This window comes from Herpailurus yagouaroundi, unplaced genomic scaffold (genome assembly GCF_014898765.1).
Source record: "Herpailurus yagouaroundi ecotype Mexico unplaced genomic scaffold, PumYag 29, whole genome shotgun sequence".
NCBI lineage: Eukaryota > Metazoa > Chordata > Mammalia > Carnivora > Felidae > Herpailurus > Herpailurus yagouaroundi.
In genome coordinates this window covers 113,066,798-113,085,121 of record NW_024412377.1, presented here as the reverse complement: position 1 = coordinate 113,085,121, position 18,324 = coordinate 113,066,798, and the positions used below count along the sequence as shown (strand labels likewise).

Sequence of the window (18,324 nt, the reverse complement as noted above, 5' to 3'; positions counted from 1 at the left end):
ACCAAACTGATCTTAATTTAATGATTTAATGGTGATCCTGGGCCACCTTTATTCAATCAATAAACAGTCAATTTTCAATAGTCAATAGTCAATACAGATAATCAGTCAATACAGATTATTTACTGTATGTTCACTCTAGGCTAAGCACTGTGTGAGCTGCTGGAGACAGAAAAATCCAGTAAAGCAGGAAGAGCTGTTTGCAGAAAACCCAATAGTCCCAACTGCTGTGGGTTCTTTTTGAATCCTTCCATTACTTTTTCATAGTTTTTTTTTTTTTTCTGAGTCCTTGTTTTATAGCCTGTTCTCCTTATAGTTAGCATAAATCTGCCTCCTTGTAGTCAATATAGCATCTCTTTCCCTATCTTTTATGATAGATTTTTGTCTAAGGCAGCAATTTTTAGAATGTGTTACAAAGAACAGCAGTCCGATGTGATAATTCTCAAAGAAGACATTGAGAGTTAAACTTTTGACATAGTGCTAACCTTCTTGGAGATGGTGTACATTAACATATTAAAGGCTTTGCCAAGGACCATAATATATAACCCTGTTTTACTTTGTTTAAACTAGTATTTCTCAAACTTATTCTACTACCTAACTCTTGGTTCTCTTCACATTTACTAACAAGTAAAATCAAACAAACAAAAATACCAGGGTTTCGGGAAAATAAAAACAGAAAATAGAAAAGAAAATAGGTAATTCTGGTGGAAAGCAACAGGCTTTAAATATCAGAAAACAAACTGCTTTAGAATGGTCATTCACTTATTTACTCAACAAGTATTTATTAAACAGCTACTATGTGCCAGAATGGGGGATACAGTAATAAACACAGAAGAATTTCCTAAGCATGTAAATCTTGAACTGTTAGGGCAAAAAGACAAGAAATGAATGAGAAACATACTGAATGGAAGACAAGGGGGTAATGTGATACCATGATAGTGGACTAGTAAATTAAATAGTCAGGAAAAGCTGCACTGAGAAGGTGGTATCTGACACGAGATCCAAAGGATTAAAAAGAACTAACCAGAAGATCTAGGGCAGAGCATTCTCAGCAAGGAAAGTCAGAATGAGGGAAGACAGGTATAAAGAACGAGATTACAAGTATATCAAGGCAAGATCATGTGGGTCCTTGTAAGTCTTGCAGAGAATACAGGACACCACTGAAAGGTGCTGAGTTACATGATGTGATTTACATTTTACAAAGCTGTCTCTGTGGAGAATGGTTTATGGAAGGACAGAGCAGACAGATGGAGAGTGGATGCAGTGAGGAAGAGTTGTCCAGACTTGAATGGAGTGCTACAAGTGAAGAGAAGAGAAGAATCAACACCTAGACTTCTGGTTTGATCAGTATATGACTTGGATGGATGTTTGTGCCATTTGCTAACATGGAGGAGACTGGACAAAGAGGCAAAAGAAGAGTTGTATGAATCAAGTGCAAGAAAGTTTAAACACATGAAGTTTATTTTACTGTTGAGGAACCCCCTCAAACAAAAAAACTCTGCTGTACTTGACCTATATGTGAAATCTAATGCCCTATGAGATGAGTCAATTGCATTATGTTAGATGGAATGGGATCATCAAACATACCATAACTCTGATTCTGTGAAATACATCCAAGCTGGAAAGCTCCACTGAAGACATTTAGTCCAATCTACACAGACAGGAGTCCTGCAAGTCTTCATATATAATAATCCACTTCTCCTGGATTTCCTCCACTGTGGTGTAAGTTTTTCACTTTGAGTGAAACTAGTTTTAAACCACCGAGCTAATACTGAGGTAATGATCATTAGCTTGCATTAAGCTAATAACATTTTTCAAAAGGTCTAAAGACCTTATAAAAAAAAAACCCTAAAATTGATTTGACTATGGACACAGCAAGAGAAAACAAAATATGGTTCAGGGATTTTATTACAGAAATTGCAATAAGCAGAAGAGTAGTAAATATCCTTAACCTTTCATATAAAAAAACCTAGGTCTTCTAAACAGTGATAAACAGCTTAACATGAGCAATTGTAGCTTGGGCTCTTACTCTTTCCTAATAGGCAGAAAATCAAGGATATGAATTAATTAGGACGTATGAACTTCCACGTGGCATAATGAGAAAACATGACAAGAAAATGGCTTTTATATAGCTTCCACAATGCCAGTTGTGGAAGTGCTGAAGACTTTCCTGGAATCATTTCATTTATTTCTAGTAACAACTCTATGATGACTAGTATTATTCCCATTTTAAAGAGGACCCTTAAGGTCTTAACCACCAACTCTGCACAGGCAACTGCCAGGTAAGGTCCTGTCCCACTACTGGCAATCTAGTCCTGACAACTGAAGGTTTTTCTTTTGATACATGGTCTCACCTCAACTTCATGTCAAAAAACTTAACTGCTATCTTTCACCCCATCCTCAAACTGGCTTCTAATTTTCTAGGTATCATCCTTTCTATGTTTATGTGTAGAATTTTATACTTTCTTCTTATTCACTGCAGTCCTGCTACCCCAAATCTGAGATAACTTGTCTTCCTTCCCACACAATCCTTCTCCTACCTTTCATCCCTTCCTGTTTTGGTCTATCATCACTTACTTGCCTAATTCTCTAATAGACCCTTCTTGCTTTCACTATTGCCCCTCAGTATGATCTATGCCCCCACCAGACTTATCTTTATAAAATCATTTTGTTATTTTCCTTCTAATATTTTCCTTAAAATACGCGGGTTCTTCAGGACTTAGAGGATAATGTGCAAATGGCTTAGTTTGGCACTGAAGGCACTCTTCACTGTGGTCCCAAGTCTATATTTCTCATACCTGCCTCTGTTTCCAGCACCAGACTTTCTGTTTCAGGCAGGCTCACTCTTCCAAAACACCCACTACTTGCCCACTCCCACAAACACAGTAGAGCGAAATCCACAGTAGTGCCCCATCCTACCCAGCCTCATCTAGCCTCTGGAATGCCATCTCTTCCTTTGTTAGCAATCTATATCAATCTTCCACGTTAAAGATCTAGCCTAAGTAACTCTTTTTTTTCTGGGATGTTTCCCAATTAATTTGGTCCTCAGTGTTTAACACACTATAAACTTCCCTACAGGACCAGAACACCATGAACTATGCTATTATTCATTAACACACAACACGTTTACTTACATGACTAGTTATATTTTTAGTTTGTATATCCATATGCCTATCAATCTATTTTCTATCTTTTTATCTATCATCTATCTTTTTATATACCTATTTTATCTACCTATTTGAATACAAACATACATACAAAAATCTCATTTGTCTCTAAAAACCTCTAGAGCACATATACATTCTACAGCAACTAGCCAAAAACAAAAATCTCTTAGTGAAAGCCTAAATAGCAGATTGTGATTATCTGAAGCCAAAACAAAAAACAACAGAAAAACTTCCTAATGATTTATTTCTCACATGAAAATGGTATCTGGTCTAGAAACTGGTCAAGGAAAAAACATAAATAATAAACTAAAAATTTCACTTAAAAGTGATTATGTCAATAAGGAGCGAAATCAGGGTCTTATGTCTAGCAACAAAAATTTTTATTTGCCACAAGATAAAACCTTGACCAAAACAACACAGTACTATTTTGTTCTGAGTCACTTCAACTTTCCTGTGCCTTGATACCTCATCTGTAAAATGATGGAGATCTCACAAATTTTTTACCTCTAAGGATGTATGGAATTAAAAAAGAAAAAAAACCCACAACTTTTATTAAGCATACCAAAGTTTGATTTGTCTGCAAAATGGCTGACAGTAAGTAGAAAAAGTAAAGGGATCAATCACCTATTCACTGACTCATTTTTAATTCTTAGAACAACTACACTACTGGGGAATTTGCTCTCCCTCTGCTATGGCTAGTATCAGACTTATGACTAAGACTTTATCATGGGCTGAAATTAGGTTCAAGGTGATTTCATCCACTCCTCTGTTTCTCAGTGAGATTGTCATTTTAAATCTGTGCAATGATTAAAGAGTTTATTTTGGTTCCTGTTTCTACCTTCTCCAAGAAGAGTTACCTAGTTACCTAATATCATTGATACTTGACACTCTTGTAAGTAATCATACTCTCAATATTTCACAGAATCAAAAAATCATTTGGAGGTGTCTTGAAGGACATCCAAGGTGAGGGAGAAGTGAAGCATAAGCAATGTACCAATATTTAGACAGAGTGGAATGGAGATCTACCTGAGACCCTCACAACACTAATAAATGTTTCTTTCATGGCTGCCTTCACACATATTCTTTCAAGGTAATCATAATTAAGGAGTCAAGTAAGAGTGTAAATAAAAATATGCTATCATAGAGTGCTAGGTAACCAAGCTAAAACTAAAGTAAACAAACTCAGTGGGCCATCACATATGCAAGCTAGTGAGGGCCCATAAATCACCATGACTGGGTATCAGGATTTCAAAGGCACACTCTGTGAGCTCTTTTGCCCAGGCCTGATGATTCAAGCTCTAGTTGCATTGGGTCACCTATATGGCAGCATATAAAGTTCACCTTTTAAGTTTAAAAATAGTCCCAATCCCCATCCCTACTAAAGATAGGCCACTTTATATGCCTATTATGTGTGTGTACCACTCAATGCACTTTAGTCAGGTTTTCATCTAATTTGTACAACAAGCCTCTGAGATACATTTTGTTAGTCCTGATTTGCAGAGAAAAAAGGTTCAGAGAAGATGAAGCAATTTAATTACCCAAGGTCACAACTCTAGTGTGGAGTGATACCGAAGAGGAATTGCTAAGCTCATTGGAATTTAGAAGATTTACAGGAGAATGAAGATAAAAGTTCAAATCTATCACCTGCTATTCTGTTCCACTTTACTCTTGTTGCATCTAATAACTTATACTATATTAGAGTGAACCAATCTATACTTATTTTGATGCAGTCTCTCTTCACCTTGTTCCAGCTTGTACCTTGTTGCCCCGTGTCCTCACCCCCAGGCACCCTGTTCCTTAGGGGATGGCCCAGCATTTGGATGTGACAATCCACCCATGCTGCTACTGGGCTATGACTCAAGGAGGCAACAGGTGAAGTAGAGGATGCCAGCTACCAACGTGAAAAAAGACTCTAGCCTCATGTACTACCCTTCATCTGTAAATCTTCCCTCTCCAGTCAGTTGCCCTAGTCACTATCCCCACAGCTGACTGTCCTCCTCTTAACCATTCACACCCTCGCCATGATCCATTTGGATTTCTTTTTTTCTTCAAGGCTGTCCCAAAAATTCATTCCAATCAGATTTCACCACAGGAACCCTGCAGTAGAAAGTGGGCAGGAACATGATGAACCCATCAGTCTGCCTCTAGCCAAGGAAAGTCCCATCCTAGGTGAGCCCAATCAGAGATTTCTCCTTCTTAGACCACACCTCCCCTTCCCCATCTGTCCGAAAAAGTCATCTTTCTATCTTTCTTTCCTGCAGTCTTCATTCCTCATTCTATCCTCAAGTCTTTCTTCCCTCGCCACTTTGCCCCCACCAAGAAAACAGACCTCCACATTACCATGGTAATAGGCCATTTTAAAAATCCTGACCCCTGCTTACGCCTTCCCTGAGTTTATCCTATATCTTCTTCTGCCACGCTCTCCGGTATCAGTCAAGCTTCATTCCATCCAATTATACCCGTACCCTCTCCAAATCCCTTCCAGCTCAGGATCTCAGGTCTGCTTTTGCCAGTTTGTCTTTTCAACCCTCTGACCCCATTACCCTCCAGTTTATACCTGTGCCCTGTTAACTACCTGCTTGCTAGGTTGACTCCCAACCTAACATGCTGTCTCACTATCATACTCTTTCTAGGAGCCAGAAACTAGGACCTGTCTACCCAACTTCTCATGACGCAAAGAACAAGGGACACAGAATAGGATTCCCCTCTAGGAATTATACTTTGTTGAAACTATCCTTGCTATTTGAAATCTAGTACTTATTTAAAAATTATATTTGGATATATTTTGAAAATGCAGCCTGAGAACAAACACCTGTTCTTCTATCTCCCCATCTTTCCCCAGATGCTACATTCAGAAAAATAAGTGTCTTTATATCTATTAACAAGTCTTATATGGATCTTATACAAGTCTAATTGAGCCTCAGTTTCATATCTTTAAAAATGAGACATATTTTTTTTTGACATGTAGTCAAATGACCTTGGATGGAACTTGGATGACCAAGTGAAATTAAGGGAGAACAACAAAAGGAAAACACTTGGATATAGTCTCTCAAAATATTTTGGAGAGTATTATTTAATTATTATTAAAGACATTTAATATGTCTTTATTCATATTTAGGTCTAACACAAAAAGCAACAAAAACATGCTATGCCAACAATGGAAAAGCCTTAAAATCAGCCAGTTCTTTTCTGAAATGAAGAAGACAGATATCAGCCTGCACTTAACTCCACAGTGGCAGCCTTGCTCATCTTTGCTCAGTTGCTATGGACACGCCCTGTCAGGCCTGTGCCTTCTACTCTCTAGACCTGTTTATGACAGGCTGAGGTGTTTCCTATTATGGTGCCTATGTCTGCACAGCGCACTGCTTGCCAGTAATAAAAGCCAGAGGCTGCTGCCACTATAGCGATTACAGCACAGCAGACCAGAGATGCTGATGGAAACCCAAGCACGCCCTGGGTAAAACTGCACAGAACACTCCCTAACAGGCAAAAGCCAACAAACACATCCTTTCTTCCCAGGCTAGCAGAGAAAGTGCTCAGAAATGTCATTTTTAGTTGGAACAAAATTATATAAGAATATTGTTGCTAAAATATGTATGGAGGAAAGAGAATAATTTAACAGCCACCAATATGGCCCGCATGGTTTTGTCTGTGCATTGTAAACTTTTAATTTAAATGAGAGGAGACTAATGTGAACATAAACTATGCTAAAATTTCTGAGACCCAAGTGTATAAGCAGAAGTGAGACGCTTAAGTGGAAATGATCAGGATTCTTACCAAAGAAAGGACTGTCTTGCAAGGCATCAACCATAGTCCATAGACTCTAAGTCTATCAATTCAAGATGAGAAATGGCATTTACATTAACCAACATCACGCATCTGGTACTAATTTATGTGACCAAATACAAAATAATACATTGATATGCACTAGTTTTGGGCTTGAAGCCATGTCTCATCAATACTCGTAGTGGCTGGTAGAAAACTCACTGTTTGTGTATTTAAACAGTTATTAAACCAACATGCTTATCAGAAATATAGCTTGGAGGCACCTGGGTGGCTCAAGCAGTTAAGCATTCGGCTCTTGATTTCAGCTCAGGTCTTATCTCACGGTCTGTGAGGTCAAGGCCCACATCAGGTTCCATGCTGTAAGTGAGGAACCTGCTTAGGATTCACTCTCTCTCCCTCTTTTCCTGCCCCTCCTGTGCTCACTCTTTCTCTCAAAATAATTAAAGTTAAAAAAAAAAAAAGAAATATAGCTTGTATTCTATTAACACATTCAAATTAAAAAAAAAGTATAATCTCCTTCCCACTATTTATGAGTTAAGATAAAGGCTCTGATCCTAAATGAGGCTGAGACCCTCTAAAAAGTGAACTACAAAAGAAGTCAGGAGATTCCTTAGCTACCCCGGTGTAACTGGATAAGTTTTGGGCCTCATTTTCCAACGTACACTAGATGAGTGAGACAAATGATCACTTTTAACTTTTTTAGTTCTAAAACATAAGGTTTCAGTCTGAGATGGACAATGGATAACAGTTAACAATAATGCTTTAAAATGCTGATCATGCTAAATACTACCAAAACTACCACAAAACTGTGGTAGACAGGAACAGATTATCATTTCACTTATTAATTTACATTTGGACTCAAATGACATTAAGCTGAAAATTTTCTTCAGGTCTTTGACCAAATTTCAGTAACTTCCTTGCAAAGGGTCTGATAAACAGTAAAATTAAAGCTAACACCCATAAAAGAATAACTTTGAGGGTTTTAGGGCTTAGAAAATTGAAATTAACTTTAGTCCCTGAGGACTGATCAGTAATGATTCTATAGCACTGAGAGGAGAAACACTTAAAGCTGCATTGCAAGGACCAAAATACCATTAATATGATTCACCCAATATTTATTGAGCACCTACTTAACAAGGCTTTCTGTCTAATGCTATGGGTGCTGGAAAAATGAGTAAGACTAACAACCTAGTGTACAACATAATGTCAGTAAAACTAAGAAAAATATTACAGTATTTAGAGTTAAGGGAGTTAAGAAAGACATGACCACCTAATCAGGGGAGGCTAGGGTGGGAGATATAGGAGAAGAAAGCACAGAAAAAACTTCAAGGAGGAGGCAACATTCCAAATAGGCCTTAGAAGACAGTTAAGATTTGTTTAATAAATTTTTTATTTTAGCAAAGTTTTAGATTTATAGAAAAACTGTGAAGTACAGAGAGTTCCCATATGCCCTTCATCCAATTTCCCCCCACTATTAACACTACATTACTATGACATATTTATCACAGGTGCTGAATCAACACTGATACATTATATTATTATTACTATTATATTTATTATTATTATTATAAGTTTATTTATTTATTTTGAGAGAGCACCAGTGGGGTAGGTGCAGAGAGAGGGAGAGAGAGAGAATCCCAAGCAGGATCCACACTATCAGTGGTAGAGCCTGATATGGGGCTTGAACTCAAGAAACGTGAGATCATGACCTGAGCTGAAACCAAGAGTCAGACACTTAACCGACTGAGCCACCCAGGAGCTCCCAGCACGGATACATTATTATTAACTGAAGTCCACACTTTAATCAGATGTTCTTAGTTTTCACGTAATGTTCTCTTTCTAGTCTAGGATCCTATCCAAGATCTCACGTTATATTTAGTAACGTAGGCTCTTAGTTGTGACGGTTTCTCCGATTTTCCTTGTTTTTGTTAACCTTGACAGTTTTGAGGAGAACTAGTCCGATGTTTTGTAGAATGTCCCTTAGTTAGGAATTATCTTATGTTTTTCTCATGATGAGAGTTGGGTTATATGTTTTTTGTAGAAAGACCACAAATGTAAAGAATTATTTTCATCAGAGCATATCAAGGGTATATACTACAACCTGACTTATCACTGTTGATATTGACTTTGATGACCTGACTGAGGTAGCTGTGTGTGCGTGTGTGTGTCAGGTCTCTCCATTATAGAGTCATTCTTTTTCCATACTGTGCTTTTTGGAAGGGAGTCAATATGTACAGTCCACCCTGCAGGAGGGGAGAGTTTTGCTCTCCTTCCTTAACAGCAGAATATCTACGTAAATTATGTGGAATTCTTCTGCACAGATTTTTCTTTTCTTATTTATTTATTTATTTATTTATCTATCTATCTATCTATCTATCTATCAGTATTAACGCAAGGGTATTTTTTATTTTGGGTTACAATCCAATAATAGTTTATTTTCTTGATCAAATTGTTTCAGAATTTGGCAATCAGAAGCTCTTTTAGTTTGCTCTGGTGTCCCTCTGATATGCTCCCATCAACGTGGGGTTTTGTTTGAGCACCTCCTTACTTTCTGGCATGACAACATGCTCCTGTCTCATTTCCTGCCCCAGTTCCAGAGTCAAATATTTTCCAAGGAGTCCTGGTTTGTTGGGAGAATGGAAACCAAGATGAAGGTGCTGGGTGTGTTTGTTGCTACTGGGGTGCCATTTCTTTAGGCCTTCTCAGCTGACAGAGCAAGCAAGTATTTGTGTACATACCAGATGGTTAAGATGTTGAGAGGTGCAATGGGAAGCCATGTCCTTAACAGGATTTTCTTAACATTAAATATTAATAAGAGTCTGTATGTCGGTTATTTTCAGTCTCATTCACAGGATTAACAGGGAAGTACTCATATAGACTAATCTCTACTGTTTTATCTTTTTCCTAGAAATATTAACATAAGTCCACACTTTATTCAGATTTCTAAAACCCAGGGAGTTTTAGATATTATGATAAAACTTCGTGTCAGTTTGAGGAGTTGTACTGTAAAATTACACAAAGAAAACAGAGTTAAACTACTTGAAAAGTCACTGAGAGAGAGAAGAGCCAATGAAACATTCCAACAGTATTCTTTGATTTACATCAACATCATTAGGCCACTGTTGCCTTTTAAAAGTTCATGACAAGTATAGGTATCAAGACAGCAAACAAACACCTTCTCTAGCCCTCACCTCACAAAATAAGAAAAGAAAGACACTATTAATTTCTGGATGGAAACAAAAGACTTAACACTATTGGGCATCTACAATGTTTCTGACTCTGTCTAGACAATTACTGTCTTTTAATTCATTAAATCGTCATACCAACTATTTAACAGATGAGGAAACCAAAGCACAGAAGGTAAGCTGTCCAATTTGCACCTAGTAAAAGGCAGAGAGTGAATCCAGCTCAGGTAGTCTAGCTACAGAAGGGTGCTGCAAATCCAGACCATTCTGCCTGAGGAACGAATCTCTAATGAATGGGAGATTTCTGCTAATGAAGTTTGGCATTTTCTCCTTCAGTGGGGAGGTCCCGTTAATGGCAGAGAAGGCAAACCATGGGTTGTTTAAAACATATCTTTCTCACTAAAGATGACTCCTAAAATTGTTCTTGTTGTTGCTTAGGATATCCAAAAGTATACTCATCTGTGAGTGGTAAGCAAAATGCTTTAAAGTGGTACATGGGTGAACATTTTCTCACTTTGTCACAAATTAATTTTAATGTGTGTTAAAAAGTGTATATTGGAAAAAATATAGCTGGGACACCAAACCCATGGTTTCATAAATATCCTTGATTAAGAATGAAGCACTCAGATGGGTATTTACATTTTAAAAATACTTCAAATAAAAACTTTCAACATATAGCGTATTTGATATACACAGAAACCACAAATTTTGAGCAACACTAACTTAGACTTACGACAGAATAAAAAGGTCAGGTTTTTCTTGTAAGAAATATTATGTTGTTACATTGCAAAGAATATATTACACAGGGTTTTCTTTATCTCTCTTGTTTAGTATATGCTAGGCATAGAATAAATTACATGTAATTTGTTGAGCATGCAGTACGTGATATGCACCAAAGTGAGCTTTGCATACATTATATCGAATGCTGTCAACAACCTTTCAATTTTATTTTCCCCTTTATTATCTCCCTGTATAATGAGGAAGTGGAGATTCAGGGAGTGACACCTGTTGCCCCAAATATTAGGTCGGAAGCAGCAGAGCTGAAATGTGAAACCAAGCTTGCCTAACGAAAAAAAAAATCTATATTCTTTCCACTCTATAAAGAATCACTGGTGTACATTGGCAAGCAAGGGAGGAAGTATCACTCACATTCATCATATACAAAGTATGGCAAAACAATAACAAAAAGTCCAGAACACTAACCAATGATAACAATGAAAAATACTTCATTAAAAATAAAGCATTCTTTAAGTGTAAAGAATAATAAACCTGTTACTACTGCAGTTGGTAATCCAGTGTAACTAGTTTTCTAATAAATATCACAGAAGTATTTGTTGTTTAAGAAAGAAATCCTGTCCCCGTTCTCAGTTAGTGTAAATAAAATAACTTCTTAAAATGTCTCTTAAAACAACTGTGAATATTAAAATAAAGGGTTGCCCATTCTATTTCTGATAAACATCTGAGACTAATAGTGCCAACTGAATGATCACGATTAGCCAGGCACGGCCCTACTATCTCAGCAAAGCTAGGCCATCACAAAATAAACTCTAGCTATTTCCAGTTTTAAACGGTTGGCCTCTTTCTATAAAAGAGAAAATTAGATTCTACATACTTTCGGGATAATCTGAAAATCATTACATTATCAACATTTCGCATCTGCCATATGTGTGTATCTTAAGTAATAGCTACAATCTGTGTGACTCTCAGAGGGATCTTCTTAAATTGAACAATAGCATTGTCTATCATCCTTATTACTTGGGAAAAGAGTTTGTTTAATCTGACCACAGCTTTGAAAAAGTAGTGTTTTATTCTTGCTTTGAAATTAAAAAAAAAAAAAAAAAGGACATAGTTCATTATGCTCTCAGGCCAAAGTCACCACTATCCTATAATTAAATCAAAATGTAATAAATGAAAGTGATTTTTCTAGTAATGACTAATTTACTGAATCACAAAAATTGGAGGTTTTTTTATAATTAAATGTTAGGTATATTGAAGCTTACTGACACTAAATACTGACACAAAAATGGAGTTGATGACCATAGAGACAAATTAAGACTTGTTTTAATGTTTAGTGTTTTATTAAGTTAAACATTAAAATTAAGTAAGGGCTTTACTATTCAATGAAAAAATGAAAATTTCTGTTAAAAGTATTTCCTGCTTTCTACTGTTACTTTAAAAAAAAGCAAAAAAGTATTTTTTTTCCTAATGGTGACCATAAAAATAAACATTCTCAATCTTCCATATTAACTTTAAGGCACTGCATATAAACTACCTAAATCTTTGCCACATCTACTTTTAATAAGTAGATGAAAAAGCAGACAGCAAACTCCAGACATTAGTAAAGTTGAATTTCTATAGTTATAGAAGATACTTTCTTTTAAAATGTAAGATTTTATGTTAGCCATCTTAACTCAACAATCCTCTTATGACACTATCAGTAAATTTTAATATTTTAATGTAGAAAATATGTGTTATTTGGTATTTGCTCTTCATAAAATTAAAATGCCTTTTCAGCTTCTTTCTTAGCAAAAGTTAAACATTTATTTCTGTTCTGAGAGTTATATCCATGTAATGCTGAAATATTTTAGGATTTAACCACTCCTATGAACATTCTGTATTCATTCCAGCATCTCTCTTGCCCAGAAGAAAAAATATCAGCAGTCACAGAACGCTCTAGTATACTTTATGTGTGCACTGACTATTCAAAAGCACCAGGGGGAGCAGACAGCAGAAGAACTAAGAACAAGCACCCCAGAAAAGCAATTAATTTATAGGCAACAGAAACATGATAGAGACGTTGGTTAAAAAGTAAATAGACAAAATAAATTCCGTAAAGAGGTCATGACCGCATTTGCAAAGCTGGCTTATGCATATCTAGAATTAACTAAAGAAAAACCTGAAGTCTCTTGGAAGGATGCTTGAATGCTAACTTCAAGAGACTCACAGCTTGAAGCACGGCCGTTTCCAGCAATGCCAAGCCTCGAAACTGCCCCCAAATTAGAGAGGAGAAACAAAATATATTTTTATAGTGGTATATTTTAGGAGGAAATCAAAATGATTTTGTTTTCTCTTTTAAACATCACTGCACTCAGAGACACTGAAGGCCTTCTGAAATATGTATTATTAGGTCACAGGAGGATGAAGTGACAGGGTTCCATAGCATGATCTTTGAAAGTCCTGAAGCTTAGACTCCTGGCCTGACCTCCTCACATCCTCAAGTTACTTTCCTTGAGGGAAAGGTAGCCAAAAACACTGTGAAACTATCCTGCCTTAAAAACAGTCTAATGAGGTATTTTAGCTTTGCAAATTCTGTACAAAATAAGGTATTTTAGCTTTGCAAATTCTGTACAAAAGAATGGAAATGTTTCCACCAAGTCCATTTATGTTTAACATGCTCCAAGAATTAGTAAGCGCTGTGTTTTTAGTTTTAGAGTAAAAGAGAAAAACTATTTAGCACTTCTGTCTGGATTCTGTAACTGGAACTTAAGAAGAGACTAGACTTCTAATTTGAAGTTCAAAATGTTTATATGAATACTATACCAAAAACTGTGTATTATCTAAGCATTTTAAAATAACATAGACATGTGTACTAAAGACTGTTATCTAAGGACTGCATTATAACAATCCATGAAACTTAAAATGTCAAGCAAAAATTACAACTGAATGGTAAAAAAAAAAACAAAACATATTTTGGCCAAGAAAACAATCAAGGAAGTTTTACCCAAATCTTAAATATTAATACCAGTAATAACAGGTATAGTACCTACTATCACAAACTATTTATGAGTTAGGCTGTTATATATACACACACACACACACACATATACATACATATATATACATATACATAGTCAAACTCTTACATTAACCTTTCAAATGGATATTATTGTGCTGATCTTATACAAAGTAAACTGAAGCTAAAAAATTGAAGTCATTTTTCTAACATACGTCAGCTAGCAAGGAACAAAACCAAGATTTAAATTCCAGGTCTATCTGCTTACAAAGCTTTGAGACCTTACCAAAACCTCCCTCAACTGTAGCAATGAGGTTCCAAAGGAAATATGAACAAGTCTCAAGGAGATTAATGTGCTTATGAGGGTAAATGCTGTAGTTTTAATCACTCAAATTAAATGCCATCTGGAGTTTCCTACCCTACTTGGTACAAACATCCTACATGTATTACAGTCAACGTTGGCCTTGGCCAAGAGTTCAATAATTTTCCTGACTCAGTAGCATCCGTAAGTATTATGCACATTACAACAGCAATCAGGAAACACAGGTAGTTGCTTCTGAAGCACCATTTTAAAACTGCAAATAACTTGGATTTCTTTAATTAAGATTTTTAAAAACACAGAAATAATCTGTTAACCCAATTGGTTGAATGGGTTGGAGAAATCAATTTCCTTCTTCATAATACCCAAATCTATCTCTACAATAAATATTCTCTTTCTATAATCACTTAAAATTCATGACCTTACTAGTATTTTTATTGTTATTTTATACTATTAAAATAAAAAAAATCCAAGTGAGAAGAAAACCTAAAAATGTCAGGATTTTTCAAAGGCAGAAAGACAATAACCAGAAAATACTGGCTGGTTCAAAGAAGTGCATGTTAAAATAATGGACAGTAACACAACTGAAAGCCAGAAAGCAATGGCGCAGATGTATTCATTCATCCTCAAGAGATATGTGATGCAAGCTGTCACATCTCCCAATTCAGACTTAGGTTGGGCATCACGGGGACCTTAAGATCAGCTGCTCCCACTCAGTTTACAGCTCATGTGGATGGGACTTATTCCTGCCCTTGTTATCAAGCAGAAGGGTGACTATACAACATTCACCAAGAGCTCTTTTTTCCTTCTATGTTAATCCTTTTTCACCCACAAAAAAGTTTCACAAGTGTAGCATTCTTTTAAAAACGAATGGGTTAAAGAAAGGAAATGGATAGCTAAGAAATTAAAAGGTTAACCAACAGCTTCAGCCAAGTTGAGTTTTTTTAATGTTAAAAATAAGTGTCCTGTCAATAATCTTTCAACCACAAGACACAAACAGCTAGAATCACTACCTTTTTGAAACGTCTTTTCTCACTTAACCTGCATTTCACTTCAACCAAATAAACACACCTTTTAAACTAAATCTATAAATTAACTCAAAGTTTAATTGGGTGCCTTCACAACGAAGATTAAAAAATATATATTCCTGTCTTATTTGGTGCCATAAAGAAAGAAATCATTTTGATCAATTACTATGACCTAGAGCTGTATTTTTTAAAATCTTGAAGTATAGATAAACTAGTTACTTGTCAGCTGCTGTCACTTATAACACATTATTAGATTTCAAGTTAATTTTTAAATTCAAACACAGGTCTCATCATTAAGAGTATGGATTTCTGGGGAAAGTAATTATAGCTGCTCAGGATCATTTCTCTGAAAAAGTACTGTCAAATCATCTTGAAAACATAAGTAAATGTGTGCCTATCCCTTGAGGTGCCTTCAGATTCTGCTCTTCTTTTTTTTATGTACAATTAATCAGACAAGAGAATTAAGAACTCAACCCCACTGCAGAATGGTCCCATTCAGCATGTAGGACGCTGAAGATACTAGGCATAGTCTACTGCTATTATGAGTCAAATTATTAAAAAAAAAAAAAAAAGATTCGTATATCATAAAATTAATCAATGAACTAAGAATTTGTTAGCCAGCTGAGCACAATGGCACCTGATACCACAGCAGGGAGTAAGAGAGCAATGATGGGTTATTCTGATGAGAAGCCATACCAAATTTCTAACTGAGGCCCAAATAACAAAAACCAAAATCCCAAACAAGCATAAAACCCAGATTTGACCAACACTGTGCATGTGGGTTAGGTCAGCATGCTTAGGGGTAGGTTAGTGCCTATGGACAGTGTGTGAGGAGTCTCTTTATTTTATTTGAAGCTAACTTTTCACTGTGAAAACAGCGCTATCTATATAAACATTGTCAACAGAGAAGACAATCAAGGGGCTGATATGCTATGGTATTATAAAACACTGATTGTGGAAAAAAAAGGTGGGATAAAAACTACAATAAGCTATGGAAAAGCATCACTCGTTTAAAGATACCTGCACAAAGATAAACCATAAAATGGTATAACCTTCCTGACCTTGTAAATAGGTGGCCAAAGATGTTTAAATGTCTTTAAGGGACAACTGTTTCTAACTGCCACACAAAGTTACCAGTTTTTCCTGGTTGACTCCCTCAGTCATCTGCACCCAACGTGAATGTGCCTCCTTTCCTATCCTGAGCCAAATAGTCATTAAACACATACAACATCCCAATTGTTTCCTTACATAACTAAAGACAAAAAAACACAGGAATTCCAAAAAATAGAGTAAAACTGATAACACTATACCTTGCTTTAAGGCTGTCTCAGGCTGAAGGTGACTTCTCAGTCCCCCAAACTCCATTGGCCATCAAGACCAGCACTTCGGCATATGACACAAACGACCCATTGAAACATCACTGTAACTATATGACCTCAGAAAACTGGGTGTCTGTCCAAGATTCATGAAAGCAAAGGTAATGATCCTAACGAACTTTCTAACTTTCCTGACATTTCCTGTGGACACCGAAGGCTAAGTGAACACATAAAGGCTCAGTTCTCACAACGTACCATGACATCTAGATAAAGGAGAGGTGAAGTTCTAAGTTCAGGGAACTCGGAGTGTGAGTGCCGTAGGTAGTGACATCCTAGAGGTTTCACTGACCTCCAGCAACTCTATTTCCAACCGGGAATCCCAAGAATACCCTTAAGCATGCATTGCCAACTGACCCGCCTGGGTTTCTGCTGCAAGGGCAAAGTGTCACTTACAAGCCCACTGCCCTCCCATCCCAGAACCCCCCCCCCCCCCACTCACTGTGTCCTGGGAGTACTGCAGTCAAACTATGTCAAAGTTGCTTCTGCAAAATGTTTGCTTTGTGTGGAGTGAACGTAAGAGACAGGGAAGGCACAGAATCAGGAACCTCCCTTCAAGGGAGCAGAACAGCCACCATGCAGCGTGACAAAATCCCTGCACGTCTTTCTCAGGACCACAGGGGCTGGCGAATTCACCGGCGTGGGAACCGCCAGTCTAGGGGCCTCGGTGAGAGGCCGAGCCAGGGCTTACCTTGTTGGAGGCCATCTCACTGACAGAGTGCCTCGTCTGCAGGGTCTCTAGCTGGTCCAGACACCAGTCCAGCTCCTCCAGGGTCTCGCTGGCCAGTTTCTGGTAGGCCTCCTCTGCGAAGAGATAGGGAAAGGGGGACTCAGTTCTCAAGCGCTTCACGGGGCCGCCAACGAGTTCAAAGGGGGCCATCCTGCCGTACCCCGCCATGCTCGGACGCCCGGTGCCCGCACATGAGGGCTGCTCCTTCATAGTGCCGAGCCTGGCACCGCGCTGGGGGCCGAGGCTCAGCTAGCGGGGCGGCCGGCCTCGGGGAAGCACGGTTGCTCCAGCTCGGCGTCTCAGTCCCGCGTCCCGGGAGGGCGCACGAAGCGCGGCAGGCCAACTTTTACACGGAGGCACGGACAAAAACCTCACGGCGCGACTCTTCGACGGTGCGGCGGGCCCGAGTGCCGGCCCCGGGAGGCTGGCGAAGGGGGCGGCGCGCGCGCCTCTGGGCCAGCCCCGCGGCGGGAGCGCCCGGTCCACGGCCGGGTCTCGTCGCCGGCCGGCCCGAGCGGCGTCCCCGCTCCCGCTCCGCCCGCCGAGCCTTCTCACGACGAGAATGAATCAGCCGCGGCGGGGTGCGCGGCCACCACGTTTCCTGTTTTCTTTCTCAACTCCCCCGGCGCCCGGCGCAGCGCCGCTCCATCGCCGCGGCTTTCCGGGAACACTCCCCCTCACGCCCCTCGCGGTCCTCGCCGCCGCCGCCTGGCCCCTCCTCAGCTCCCTGACGAGGAGCCTGCCAACTGCCAAGGCCCGCCCGCGCCCCCCGCCGCCGCCTTCCCCGAAGCCCCAGTCCCGACAGCCCCGCCGCCTCGCCGGGGCATCACCCCGCGCAGCCCGGCGCCGCTCGCTTTGAAGCCGAGTCCGGGAGGCGCGGACGCGAGCGCGTGTGTCTGTGGGGCTGCTGTGGGGCTGCTGTGGGGCTGCGCGAGGAGGAGCGGCCCAAAACCCGGCGTGGAGCGCCTGCCGCCCGGGGTCGCGCCCGCCGCGGGGCTCAGGCGGG

General features: G+C 38.8%; 1 protein-coding gene across 10 annotated transcripts in view; it reads right to left on the bottom strand.

The window, feature by feature from the left end:
• The window catches only part of PDE4D (phosphodiesterase 4D), a 1,431,601-nt gene that overhangs the window by 34,189 nt on the left and 1,379,088 nt on the right, over positions 1-18,324 (bottom strand). For 9 of the 10 annotated variants that reach the window (XM_040452554.1, XM_040452564.1, XM_040452576.1 and 6 more), the window contains one exon: positions 17,280-17,392. In XM_040452554.1, the coding sequence (XP_040308488.1) occupies positions 17,280-17,392 (113 nt within the window). Of the gene's footprint in view, positions 1-17,279; positions 17,393-17,478; positions 17,801-18,324 lie in introns of those variants that run through there. The other variant, XM_040452628.1, reaches the window with a different exon arrangement.